The sequence below is a fragment of the Pagrus pagrus genome (assembly GCF_965226575.1).
Source record: "Pagrus pagrus genome assembly, chromosome: 13".
Lineage (NCBI taxonomy): Eukaryota > Metazoa > Chordata > Actinopteri > Spariformes > Sparidae > Pagrus > Pagrus pagrus.
In genome coordinates this window covers 26,151,682-26,162,867 of record NC_140197.1, presented here as the reverse complement: position 1 = coordinate 26,162,867, position 11,186 = coordinate 26,151,682, and the positions used below count along the sequence as shown (strand labels likewise).

The 11,186-nt window shown below is 41.2% G+C and overlaps 6 protein-coding genes across 6 annotated transcripts; 3 read left to right on the top strand and 3 right to left on the bottom strand.

The window, feature by feature from the left end:
* Positions 1 to 1,131: 1,131 nt before the first annotated feature.
* On the top strand, positions 1,132 to 1,874 carry LOC311267913 (hemoglobin subunit alpha-1-like). The gene is made up of 3 exons (XM_084371184.1): positions 1,132 to 1,273; positions 1,357 to 1,564; positions 1,695 to 1,874. Exons 1-3 carry the CDS (start codon positions 1,176 to 1,178, stop codon positions 1,821 to 1,823), a joined length of 435 nt encoding a protein of 144 aa, XP_084227310.1. The 5' UTR covers positions 1,132 to 1,175; the 3' UTR covers positions 1,824 to 1,874.
* A 1,236-nt stretch (positions 1,875 to 3,110) lies between these two features.
* On the bottom strand, positions 3,111 to 3,907 carry LOC311267808 (hemoglobin subunit beta-2). Its single transcript, XM_084371043.1, has 3 exons — positions 3,788 to 3,907; positions 3,462 to 3,684; positions 3,111 to 3,353 (listed from the first exon to the last, which is right to left on the bottom strand). Exons 1-3 carry the CDS (start codon positions 3,877 to 3,879, stop codon positions 3,225 to 3,227), a joined length of 444 nt encoding a protein of 147 aa, XP_084227169.1. The 5' UTR covers positions 3,880 to 3,907; the 3' UTR covers positions 3,111 to 3,224.
* Positions 3,908 to 5,273: 1,366 nt separating this feature from the next.
* On the top strand, positions 5,274 to 6,012 carry LOC311267655 (hemoglobin subunit alpha-1-like). Its single transcript, XM_084370845.1, has 3 exons — positions 5,274 to 5,411; positions 5,495 to 5,702; positions 5,833 to 6,012. Exons 1-3 carry the CDS (start codon positions 5,314 to 5,316, stop codon positions 5,959 to 5,961), a joined length of 435 nt encoding a protein of 144 aa, XP_084226971.1. The 5' UTR covers positions 5,274 to 5,313; the 3' UTR covers positions 5,962 to 6,012.
* A 1,106-nt stretch (positions 6,013 to 7,118) lies between these two features.
* On the bottom strand, positions 7,119 to 7,879 carry LOC311267397 (hemoglobin subunit beta-2-like). The gene is made up of 3 exons (XM_084370456.1): positions 7,755 to 7,879; positions 7,429 to 7,651; positions 7,119 to 7,324 (listed from the first exon to the last, which is right to left on the bottom strand). Exons 1-3 carry the CDS (start codon positions 7,844 to 7,846, stop codon positions 7,196 to 7,198), a joined length of 444 nt encoding a protein of 147 aa, XP_084226582.1. The 5' UTR covers positions 7,847 to 7,879; the 3' UTR covers positions 7,119 to 7,195.
* A 495-nt stretch (positions 7,880 to 8,374) lies between these two features.
* On the top strand, positions 8,375 to 9,081 carry LOC311267837 (hemoglobin subunit alpha-1-like). Its single transcript, XM_084371079.1, has 3 exons — positions 8,375 to 8,489; positions 8,573 to 8,780; positions 8,911 to 9,081. The coding sequence occupies exons 1-3, from the start codon at positions 8,392 to 8,394 to the stop codon at positions 9,037 to 9,039; spliced, it is 435 nt and encodes a 144-aa protein (XP_084227205.1). The 5' UTR covers positions 8,375 to 8,391; the 3' UTR covers positions 9,040 to 9,081.
* Positions 9,082 to 10,265: 1,184 nt separating this feature from the next.
* Positions 10,266 to 11,019, bottom strand: LOC311267948 (hemoglobin subunit beta-2-like). The gene is made up of 3 exons (XM_084371219.1): positions 10,865 to 11,019; positions 10,539 to 10,761; positions 10,266 to 10,430 (listed from the first exon to the last, which is right to left on the bottom strand). The coding sequence occupies exons 1-3, from the start codon at positions 10,954 to 10,956 to the stop codon at positions 10,302 to 10,304; spliced, it is 444 nt and encodes a 147-aa protein (XP_084227345.1). The 5' UTR covers positions 10,957 to 11,019; the 3' UTR covers positions 10,266 to 10,301.
* Positions 11,020 to 11,186: the final 167 nt, after the last annotated feature.

Below are 11,186 nucleotides of genomic sequence, written 5' to 3'. Positions count from 1 at the left end.
TTTGAGGGGCTCCACCCTCACAGCTGCCAGCTACAAGTGCAGTCAGTCAGATGAGCTGTGAACGCCACCATGAATTGGCAGGAAACACAAAATTTCTCCAGTCGTCATGTTGGAGAGTTACCAACTGATAAACAAATCTATTAAAATTGCAGAGCCTAGATTTAAAATCTGCCTGAGTATATTGAACAGAGGGAAGACCAGTGATGGAATGTAATCTAGTACTTTTACTCGAGTACTCAGTGTTGTAAAAAGTAGCCAAAGTCATACTTGAGTTAGGTTAAGATATTGTGGTAAAATATTACTTTAGTAAAGGTGAAAGTCACCCATATGAATAGTGCTGGAGTAAAAAGTCTTACAGTATCTTATATGAAATGTACTTTTGGCAAACACTTAATGATCAAAAGTACAAGTAAAAGTAAATTACACATACTGTATGTTTACATGTATGTTTGTATATATCGGGTCTAATATTTAGTAGTATTAAGTTGTTTTTATTTTATCAGATTGACAATAAAAGAAATGAATGAAAAGTTAACTTCTTTGGCTCTGATGTAACATGTAATCAGCTAAGACACTAACTAATGTTATCAAATAATGTTGTGGAGTAGAAAGTTCATTATAGGCCTCCAAAATGTCGTGGAGTCAGAGTATAAAGCGTTTAATAACTTTTACTCACTTACTTTCACTTTTACCAAAGTAATATTTTAACATGATCCTTTTGAGTATGACTTTGTGTACAGCCTGTCTGACCGACTGTAGTCAGACACTCACATTAACCCTATTTTTCTTTCTCTTAGTGAATTGTGATTGCAGATGTTGCTCAGTAATTGCTGGAAGGGTCCATTTTTGCAATATCTTGTGATTGAATTGCTCATGAACACACAGGCCCTACATGCTGCCTTGCCAAATCAAAAAGCATCTGAAACATACATTCAGATATATAGAATATATAAATATACTATACTATATGTACTGACAGTGACAATTCAAGGTTTGGGTCCAAGGGATGATCTCTTTTGTTATCTCTCCTCCAACCTGCGACAATCACTTGGACCGCCTTCCTCGGCCTATCTTGGAGGAGGTCCCGGGTGTGTCCCTGCTCTGCTTCAAGCATAAAAACCTCTCATGGTTTGGACTCAACACGACATTCGTCGGATAGTCAATCAACAGGCAAGATGACCAGTCTCACCGCTAAGGACAAGGACAGAGTCAGGACCTTCTGGGCTAAAGTGTCTGGGAAGGCGGAGGAGATCGGCTGCGAGGCTCTGGCCAGGTAAATATGAGCAACAGCTGAAGCTGCTCCAACATTAACTGAGTCATTTGCAAACGCACTCACTCGTGTTTTGGTTTGCCCAGGATGCTGATCGTGTACCCGCAGACCAAGACTTACTTCGCCCACTGGAAGGACATGAGCCCCAACTCTCCCAGTGCCAAGAAGCACGGAATAACTGTGATGGGTGGAGTTGCAGATGCTGTGACCAAACTCGACGACCTGAAAGGAGGTCTTCTGACCCTCAGTGAGCTGCACGCCTTCACCCTGCGTGTGGACCCCGCTAACTTCAAGGTGCACAGCAGTCACAGTGATCAAGAACAAGCTGTAATTTAGAAGAAGTGCTCCTTAAACTTGGGCTCTTGCACCTGCTCCTTCTGTTCTCACCGTGCACTAATGTCACTATCCTGTCTTCTTCTCACAGATCATCTCTCACTGCATCATGGTGGTCATGGCCAACATGTTCCCCGAAGACTTCACCCCTCAGGTCCATGTGTCTTTCGACAAGTTCCTGGCTGCTCTGGCTCTGGCTCTGGCTGAGAAGTACCGATAAACATCAGGAGGAGAGTGCAGCATGAGCTTTCACTGCAGAATGATCAATAAATGCATGAATGCAAACAAAGCAACTGTTGTGTGTGGTTCATTTGGGATGATTAGTGTCATGTTGATCATGAAAGCTGAAACAATTAGAACATTAATTGATCTGTCAATAATAGATGATGCACTTAATGTTACACATCATATACTTAAGTAATACTTAATGCACAATGACTCAACATGCATGGATTTATACAGGATGTGTCATGAACTCTTGTTGCTCACCATTAACAGATGATCGAGGTGACAGATCATCAGTTAAGTGATATGAATTCACACTTGCTTCATGCATAAATTCATATGCAACCAAGTAAAGTAGATTCCAGTTTATTTTAGATTCGCTCAAGTTCATGTTCTCATAGAATATCAAGCAAACATTTGCATATTAAACATAAATACATATTAAAGTTACATGAAATCTTGTTAACTTCATGCATATCTATTCATGTATTAAAGTAGCTGTGAGTTAACAGTCATTTACTAACAATCCATTACATCATCATGACTCTTGCATCTGACCATTACATAAGTGTATGATGTGTACCCTTAAAAATACGGAGGGTTTTAAGGGCAAACGATGGATATATAGATAAATATATAAAAACATAAATCATTGTATAGGCTTAATTAAATGCCTAAGAAAGTCAATGCTTAATTGTCAACATAAATAAGTCACAAGTTAAATGACATCAAATATATAAACATAATATTTAATATTTAATTTTGGCCCTTAAAAGCCTCCATACATATTTTTCTGACATTTTGCAGACTAAACATTAATCAATTAGTTTCGATGGATTTGCCGAGAAAAGTCGTCAGAATAACCAACAGTAAATATAACTGTTGGTTGCGGCCTTTCTTTGCATCGGGATCAGTTATAACGTTGAACATCATGAGTAATATTTCAAGAAATGACTTTTAGAAAACAAAAGAGTGACTCGTGTAACAACTGTCAGCCATGAAAAACTACTTTATAATTATTATTATTGTTTTCCCCTCAAATACTGCTGTCCTTTCTATCTATGCAACCTCTGCAACAATATTACGTTTATTTTGTTTATTTATTTCTATCATGCGATGGTGATTCATCATCCATACCTCGTGTTTGTTTTCCATCTGGACTGTCTGTTTCAAAGATAATCTATCCACTGTTACCACATTTCATCAACGACGTCGTCCCTCTGAACATCTGACTGCAAGTCATTCTTTTTCATGTTGACATGTACAATTACAGACCAACAACTTGTTGAATTTGCTGATTGTTTTATTTGCTTTTCAGACAAAAACAAAGAGCTTTGATGGAAATGAAGGAATTATTTGACTGAATCATCATGTGATGGTCTTCTCTTGCAGCTCTCTAGTGGTACTGCCTTCCCAGGGAGGTCACCACCACGGCCAGGAACTTCTGGAAAGCTGCCTGAACTTCACCGGTGAACTCTTTGCCCAGTCTTGCAGACACCACGATGGTGAGGCAGTCAGAAAGCAGCTGCAACACAACAAGCATCATGAGACATTAGCATGAAAGAAGTGGAAGAAGTTTTTGTAATAATTCTTCACTGTGGATGACAAAGTGACATTAGTTTAACAGGTTTACCCTGAAGTTGTCAGGGTCCACATGCAGCTTCTCGGAGTGCAGCACGCTCAGTTCAGCATATACGCCCTTGATGTTGTCCATGTTCTTCACAGCCCGGTCCATACCGTGGAGGATGGTTGTTCCGTGTTTTGCAACCAGTGGATTTGCGATTATGGCAGAGGCGTTGTAGAGGTTTCCAAAGTTACCGAAATACCTCTGAGTCCAGGGGTAGACGACCAGACACCTGAGGAGATACGCAAAGAGATCAGCCTTACAGGGAAAGACGAAAAGAACAAATGTGTTTGCCAAGCGCACAAAATAAAACACAAGAACCACGGATGTGTCACCTGGACAGAGCTGCAGGTCCAACGACCTCATACTCCATCTTGGAGAAGATGTCCTGGATGGTGGCGCGCTCGAAGTCTGTCCATTCAACCATCTTGTCGGCTTTAGATTTTTCTGTGCGTGTCAGAAGATCCTGTGCTCAGCGGCTCCAGATGCAGCTTTTAAAGCAGCTCTGCTCCCCTCCCAGATGCATCTGATTGGATGGGAGGTGGGCTGGCTGTGTTCTGGATTATCACAACAGTGATAAGAGAAGGGCGGATCTGCATCGCTTATCTCGTGGAAACAGAGGAAATAGTTCTAGTCTGGCAGTAAAGCCATACAACAACGCAATGTAATACAAAACCAATGATTTAGGTTAAAATGATAGGTGTGTTTTCAGAGGATGACTCCTGCCCGCACACTCCCGCGTCCTTGGAGGTCCCCAGCACCTTGGACAGCGAGCTTTACATTTCAGGGGAAGCAAGAAGCGCAAACTGCAGGTTGTTTTATGTTATCTCACCTGAACATGGAGTCGAAGCTCTGCTTAGTTCTCAGGACACCGACAACGTGTTACAGAAGCTCACGTAAAAAAATGCAGCTTCAAATCTTCATTAATTTTGTTTTATTTTCACTGGTTGAACACATCAGTCCAAGCTGTGTGCTCACTGTGGGCAGGATGCAATAATTAACATTTAGTGAATCCACTCTTCAACTTTGAATTATGTTTTCCACTTTTTTAATGAAATTTAGGTCAGACTTTATATTGAGGTCCTTATAATAAACATTAGTTAATAAGTAATAAGGACCTAGTAAGATTTCAATCTACATTATTATGTGTTAATAGGACTTTATACGTGTTTCAAAAAGGCAACATAAACAGGTTTAAAGTTTTATTATGAGCACATATGAGAAACTGTTTTATAGTTTATAAATGCTTGAGAATGTTAGTTAAAGTTTTATCCTAAACTATATCCTGTCTGTCTTCAGTTTTCTATAAAATAAAGGTAAAAGCTAAAACTAGAATCTTTAAAAGAGAAACTGTTGTCGTGCTGCTGCAAAGTTGACTGCGACTGAATGTGTAATGAAACATATATTAATCCCAATCAAGCAACAAAAGTTTATCAGCTTTTTAACTGATAGAAAGTTTCCAATGAGTGCTGATAACCTAACAATAAACGTGTTAATGAGGCTATTAACACTTATATAGTCTTATTAACGCAATAATGTTAATAAGCTCCTAATGGGGACTTATAAGTAACTCACTTTTTGTTGAAGACATCCTGCCTGATTTAAGTGTCTTGCCTACAGGGTGCACTGTCAGAGCTGTCTTCAGTTTATTTCATTTATATTGTTATATTTACCATGTGTTTGCTTACAGTGGTGAAATACGAAGAAACCACAGTCACCATGAGAAGATTTTAGCTGCAACGCCTTGTGCATCCTATCTTGGAGGAGGTCCCGGGTGTGTCCCTGCTCGGTTTCAAGCATAAAAAGCCCCTCACAGTTGAAACTGATCACAGCTTTCAGCGACTCACAATCAACAGGCAAGATGACCAGTCTCACCGCTAAGGACAAGGACAGAGTCAGAACCTTCTGGGCTAAAGTGTCTGGGAAGGCGGAGGCGATCGGCTGCGAGGCTCTGGCCAGGTAAATATGAGCAACAGCTGAAGCTGCTCCAACATTAACTGAGTCATTTGCAAACGCACTCACTCGTGTTTTGGTTTGCCCAGGATGCTGATCGTGTACCCGCAGACCAAGACTTACTTCGCCCACTGGAAGGACATGAGCCCCAACTCTCCCAGTGCCAAGAAGCACGGAATAACTGTGATGGGTGGAGTTGCAGATGCTGTGACCAAACTCGACGACCTGAAAGGAGGTCTTCTGACCCTCAGTGAGCTGCACGCCTTCACCCTGCGTGTGGACCCCGCTAACTTCAAGGTGCACAGAAGTCACAGTGATCAAGAACAAGCTGTAATTTAGAAGAAGTGCTCCTTAAACTTGGGCTCTTGCACCTGCTCCTTCTGTTCTCACCGTGCACTAATGTCACTATCCTGTCTTCTTTTCACAGATCATCTCTCACTGCATCATGGTGGTCATGGCCAACATGTTCCCCGAAGACTTCACCCCTCAGGTCCATGTGTCTTTCGACAAGTTCCTGGCTGCTCTGGCTCTGGCTCTGGCTGAGAAGTACCGATAAACATCAGGAGGAGAGTGCAGCATGAGCTTTCACTGCAGAATGATCAATAAATGCATGAATGCAAACAAAGCAACTGTTGTGTGTGGTTCATTTGTGATGATTTGTTTCATGTTCGAGTCGATCAAAAGTCGCAAATATTCTCCGGCTCCAGTTTCTCCTATGTTCTCTGCATTATGAATGAAATATCTCAAGACTGTTGTCCTAAAAAAAAATTTAAAAATCAAGACAAGACATCTGAATGTTACCTCTGGCTCTCCTGGACGTTTTGTACGTTTTGCACCAGCCTGCAGAAAGTTGTGATACATTTATTGGGAAGGGCACTTTTGCTGCGTCCCTCATTTAATAATGTTAAAATAATTGGGAAACAACATCTGTGGACTTAGTTCCCACTTGATTTTTTGTTGTTGTTTTATTTGTTTACTTTTTTAGAAAACAGGACAGTGGAAAATATATAAGATAGTCCCTGCACATTAGTAATTATTAGTTAGTTTTAGTTATTTGTCTCTGCACAAATCTTATATTTTCAAAATGTTTCAGTGAAATCAATGTTAATTATTTCCCTATGTGAAAAAACATTATTGTTGTTGTTATTATTATTATTATTAACAATTGTATTATTATTTTAATTGTTATTATTAGTATCATTGCTGGTGTTGTTGTTGTCGATGATGTTTAATTGAGTGTACAATATATTTAACTTCACATTGAATCAGTAATGTTCGCCATGAAGCAGAAGACCAGAAGGAATTAACAACCTGAAAGAGAGAATTGTGACTTCAGCTCTAATAAATCTGACTTTTTTTTTCAACGTTTGCCCTTTAATTTCTATTTTTCTGATTCGTGAATACTAAATGGAAACAATATCGTTGAACTATTCATCTAACCTGCAACCTGCTTTATGTTTCCTCTGTAATGATTCATAATAACGTCATCAGAACAACTTCTTCAGTCACTGGTTCATCTTCAGTACCTCTTGTTTTCCATCTGGAGTTTCTTTTTTAGAGATAATTTATCCACTATCACAACATTTCTATACGTCTGAAGTTCAGTCTTTAATAAACTCTTTAAATCTCAAACACATTCTTTTTCATGTTGACATGTACAATTACAGACCAACAACTTGTTGAATTTGCTGATTGTTTTATTTGCTTTTCAGACAAAAACAAAGAGCTTTGATGGAAGTGAAGGAATTATTTGATTGCATCATCATGTGATGGTCTTCTCTTGCAGCTCTCTAGTGGTACTGCCTTCCCAGGGAGGTCACCACCACGGCCAGGAACTTCTGGAAAGCTGCCTGAACTTCACCGGTGAACTCTTTGCCCAGTTTTGCAGAAACCACGATGGTGAGGCAGTCAGAAAGCAGCTGCAACACAACAAGCATCATGAGACATTAGCATGAAAGAAGTGCGTTTTTTGGAATAATTCTTCACTGTGGATGACACAGTGACATTAGTTTAACAGGTTTACCCTGAAGTTGTCAGGGTCCACATGCAGCTTCTCGGAGTGCAGCACGCTCAGTTCAGCATATACGGCCTTGATGTTGTCCATGTCCTTCACAGCCCGGTCCATACCGTGGAGGATGGTTGTTCCGTGTTTTGCAACCAGTGGATTAGCGATGATGGCATTGGCGTTGTAGAGGTTTCCAAAGTTACCGAAATACCTCTGAGTCCAGGGGTAGACGACCAGACACCTGAGGAGACACGCAAAGAGATCAGCCTTACAGGGAAAGATGAAAAGAACAAATGTGTTTGCCAAGCGCACAAAATAAAACACAAGAACCACGGATGTGTCACCTGGACAGAGCTGCAGGTCCAACGACCTCATACTCCATCTTGGAGAAGATGTCCTGGATGGTGGCGCGCTCGAAGTCTGTCCATTCAACCATCTTGTCGGCTCTAGATTTTCCTGTGCGGGTCAGAAGATCCTGTGCTCAGCGGCTCCTGGTGCAGCTTTTAAAGCAGCTCTGCTCCCCTCCCAGATGCACGATGCAGCGGGGTGGGCCGGACAAGTGCTGTTGTGGATTTTCAGTGATGATAAGGGTGTCTGCGTCGTTTAGATTGTCTCTTTACACAACCAATTCAAGACTGTAGACAAGAACAGACAGCGAACTGTTGACTGATATCGACATGACCATAGTCGCTTTACTTTCAAATAGGACAAGGTGTCAATAAATGAATAAATAATGTTTCTTCCAGTGTTGACTAAAAAGAAATGGACACAGATTTTTTACTGTTGTGTTTTTTTTTTAACAAACACCTTCGCGAATGTCAAGAAACCCCTGAGTCACCATGAGAAGATCTTATCTGCAACGCCTTGTGCACCCTATCTTGGAGGAGGTCCCGGGTGTGTCCCTGCTCGGTTTCAAGCATAAAAAGCCCCTCACAGTTGAAACTGATCACAGCTTTCAGCGACTCACAATCAACAGGCAAGATGACCAGTCTCACCGCTAAGGACAAGGACAGAGTCAGAACCTTCTGGGCTAAAGTGTCCGGGAAGGCGGAGGCGATCGGCTGCGAGGCTCTGGCCAGGTAAATATGAGCAACAGCTGAAGCTGCTCCAACATTAACTGAGTCAATTGCAAACGCACTCACTCGTGTTTTGGTTTGCCCAGGATGCTGATCGTGTACCCGCAGACCAAGACTTACTTCGCCCACTGGAAGGACATGAGCCCCAACTCTCCCAGTGCCAAGAAGCACGGAATAACTGTGATGGGTGGAGTTGCAGATGCTGTGACCAAACTCGACGACCTGAAAGGAGGTCTTCTGACCCTCAGTGAGCTGCACGCCTTCACCCTGCGTGTGGACCCTGCTAACTTCAAGGTGCACAGAAGTCACAGTGATCAAGAACAAGCTGTAATTTAGAAGAAGTGCTCCTTAAACTTGGGCTCTTGCACCTGCTCCTTCTGTTCTCACCGTGCACTAATGTCACTATCCTGTCTTCTTCTCACAGATCATCTCTCACTGCATCATGGTGGTCATGGCCAACATGTTCCCCGAAGACTTCACCCCTCAGGTCCATGTGTCATTCGACAAGTTCCTGGCTGCTCTGGCTCTGGCTCTGGCTGAGAAGTACCGATAAACATCAGGAGGAGAGTGCAGCATGAGCTTTCACTGCAGAATGATCAATAAATGCATGAATGCAAACAAAGCAACTGTTGTGTGTGGTTCATTTGTGATGATTTGTTTCATGTTCGAGTCGATCAAAAGTCGCAAATATTCTCCGGCTCCAGTTTCTCCTATGTTCTCTGCATTATGAATGAAATATCTCAAGACTGTTGTCCTAAAAAATTTTTAAAAATCAAGACAAGACATCTGAATGTTACCTCTGGCTCTCCTGGACGTTTTGTACTTTTTGCACCAGCCTGCAGAAAGTTGTGATACATTTATTGGGAAGGGCACTTTTGCTGCGTCCCTCATTTAATAATGTTAAAATAATTGGGAAACAACATCTGTGGACTTAGTTCCCACTTGATTTTTTGTTGTTGTTTTATTTGTTTAATTTTTTAGAAAACAGGACAGTGGAAAATATAGAAGATAGTCCCTGCACATTAGTAATTATTAGTTAGTTTTAGTTATTTGTCTCTGCACAAATCTTATATTTAACATTATAAAATGTTTCAGTGAAATCAATGTTAATTATTTCCCTATGTGGCCTTAGTTGTTTGTTACATAAAAATATCTCGACCATGTGGGACTGTCAGCCATGAACAAACATTATTGTTGTTGTTATTATTATTATTATTATTATTATTATGAATAATTGTATTGTTATTATTAGTATTATTGCTGGTGTTGTTGTTGTCGATGATGTTTAATTGAGTGTATAATATATTTAATTTCACATTGAATCAGTAATGTTCGCCATGAAGCAGAAGACCAGAAGGAATTACCAACCTGAAAGAGAGAATTGTGACTTCAGCTCTAATAAATCAGACAGTTTTTTCAACATTTGCCCTTTAATTTCTATTTTTTCCCCATCCATTTATTATCTTTCAGCCAAAAGCCACATCATGAATACTAAATGGAAACTAACGTCATCAGAACAACTTCTTCAGTCACTGGTTCATCTTCAGTACCTCTTGTTTTCCATCTGGAGTTTCTTTTTTTAGAGATCATTTATCCACTATCACAACATTTCGATACGTCTGAAGTTCAGTCTTTAATAAACTCTTTAAATCTCAAACACATTCTTTTTCATGTTGACATGTACAATTACAGACCAACAACTTGTTGAATTTGCTGATTGTTTTATTTGCTTTTCAGACAAAAACAAAGAGCTTTGATGGAAATGAAGGAATTATTTGATTGCATCATCATGTGATGGTCTTCTCTTGCAGCTCTCTAGTGGTACTGCCTTCCCAGGGAGGTCACCACCACGGCCAGGAACTTCTGGAAAGCTGCCTGAACTTCACCGGTGAACTCTTTGCCCAGTTTTGCAGAAACCACGATGGTGAGGCAGTCAGAAAGCAGCTGCAACACAACAAGCATCATGAGACATTAGCATGAAAGAAGTGGAAGAAGTTTTTGTAATAATTCTTCACTGTGGATGACACAGTGACATTAGTTTAACAGGTTTACCCTGAAGTTGTCAGGGTCCACATGCAGCTTCTCGGAGTGCAGCACGCTCAGTTCAGCATATACGGCCTTGATGTTGTCCATGTCCTTCACAGCCCGGTCCATACCGTGGAGGATGGTTGTTCCGTGTTTTGCAACCAGTGGATTAGCGATGATGGCATTGGCGTTGTAGAGGTTTCCAAAGTTACCGAAATACCTCTGAGTCCAGGGGTAGACGACCAGACACCTGAGGAGACACGCAAAGAGATCAGCCTTACAGGGAAAGATGAAAAGAACAAATGTGTTTGCCAAGCGCACAAAATAAAACACAAGAACCACGGATGTGTCACCTGGACAGAGCTGCAGGTCCAACGACCTCATACTCCATCTTGGAGAAGATGTCCTGGATGGTGGCGCGCTCGAAGTCTGTCCATTCAACCATCTTGTCGGCTCTAGATTTTCCTGTGCGGGTCAGAAGATCCTGTGCTCAGCGGCTCCAGATGCAGCTTTTAAAGCAGCTCTGCTCCCCTCCCAGATGCACGATGCAGCGGGGTGGGCCGGACAAGTGCTGTTGTGGATTTTCAGTGATGATAAGGGTGCCTGCGTCGTTTAGATTGTCTCTTTACACAACCAATTCAAGACTGTAGACAAGAACAGACAGCGAACTGTTGA

Excerpts from the sequence above, each read along its gene's own strand:
- LOC311267913 (XM_084371184.1), top strand. The coding sequence starts at position 1,176 with ATGACCAGTCTCACCGCTAAGGACAAGGACAGAGTCAGGACCTTCTGG. Across the intron at positions 1,274-1,356 it reads GGCTGCGAGGCTCTGGCCAG|GATGCTGATCGTGTACCCGC; the intron begins GTAAATATGAGC and ends TGGTTTGCCCAG. Across the intron at positions 1,565-1,694 it reads TGGACCCCGCTAACTTCAAG|ATCATCTCTCACTGCATCAT; the intron begins GTGCACAGCAGT and ends TTCTTCTCACAG.
- LOC311267808 (XM_084371043.1), bottom strand. The coding sequence starts at position 3,879 with ATGGTTGAATGGACAGACTTCGAGCGCGCCACCATCCAGGACATCTTC. Across the intron at positions 3,685-3,787 it reads GGACCTGCAGCTCTGTCCAG|GTGTCTGGTCGTCTACCCCT; the intron begins GTGACACATCCG and ends GTATCTCCTCAG. Across the intron at positions 3,354-3,461 it reads TGGACCCTGACAACTTCAGG|CTGCTTTCTGACTGCCTCAC; the intron begins GTAAACCTGTTA and ends GTTGTGTTGCAG.
- LOC311267655 (XM_084370845.1), top strand. The coding sequence starts at position 5,314 with ATGACCAGTCTCACCGCTAAGGACAAGGACAGAGTCAGAACCTTCTGG. Across the intron at positions 5,412-5,494 it reads GGCTGCGAGGCTCTGGCCAG|GATGCTGATCGTGTACCCGC; the intron begins GTAAATATGAGC and ends TGGTTTGCCCAG. Across the intron at positions 5,703-5,832 it reads TGGACCCCGCTAACTTCAAG|ATCATCTCTCACTGCATCAT; the intron begins GTGCACAGAAGT and ends TTCTTTTCACAG.
- LOC311267397 (XM_084370456.1), bottom strand. The coding sequence starts at position 7,846 with ATGGTTGAATGGACAGACTTCGAGCGCGCCACCATCCAGGACATCTTC. Across the intron at positions 7,652-7,754 it reads GGACCTGCAGCTCTGTCCAG|GTGTCTGGTCGTCTACCCCT; the intron begins GTGACACATCCG and ends GTGTCTCCTCAG. Across the intron at positions 7,325-7,428 it reads TGGACCCTGACAACTTCAGG|CTGCTTTCTGACTGCCTCAC; the intron begins GTAAACCTGTTA and ends GTTGTGTTGCAG.
- LOC311267837 (XM_084371079.1), top strand. The coding sequence starts at position 8,392 with ATGACCAGTCTCACCGCTAAGGACAAGGACAGAGTCAGAACCTTCTGG. Across the intron at positions 8,490-8,572 it reads GGCTGCGAGGCTCTGGCCAG|GATGCTGATCGTGTACCCGC; the intron begins GTAAATATGAGC and ends TGGTTTGCCCAG. Across the intron at positions 8,781-8,910 it reads TGGACCCTGCTAACTTCAAG|ATCATCTCTCACTGCATCAT; the intron begins GTGCACAGAAGT and ends TTCTTCTCACAG.
- LOC311267948 (XM_084371219.1), bottom strand. The coding sequence starts at position 10,956 with ATGGTTGAATGGACAGACTTCGAGCGCGCCACCATCCAGGACATCTTC. Across the intron at positions 10,762-10,864 it reads GGACCTGCAGCTCTGTCCAG|GTGTCTGGTCGTCTACCCCT; the intron begins GTGACACATCCG and ends GTGTCTCCTCAG. Across the intron at positions 10,431-10,538 it reads TGGACCCTGACAACTTCAGG|CTGCTTTCTGACTGCCTCAC; the intron begins GTAAACCTGTTA and ends GTTGTGTTGCAG.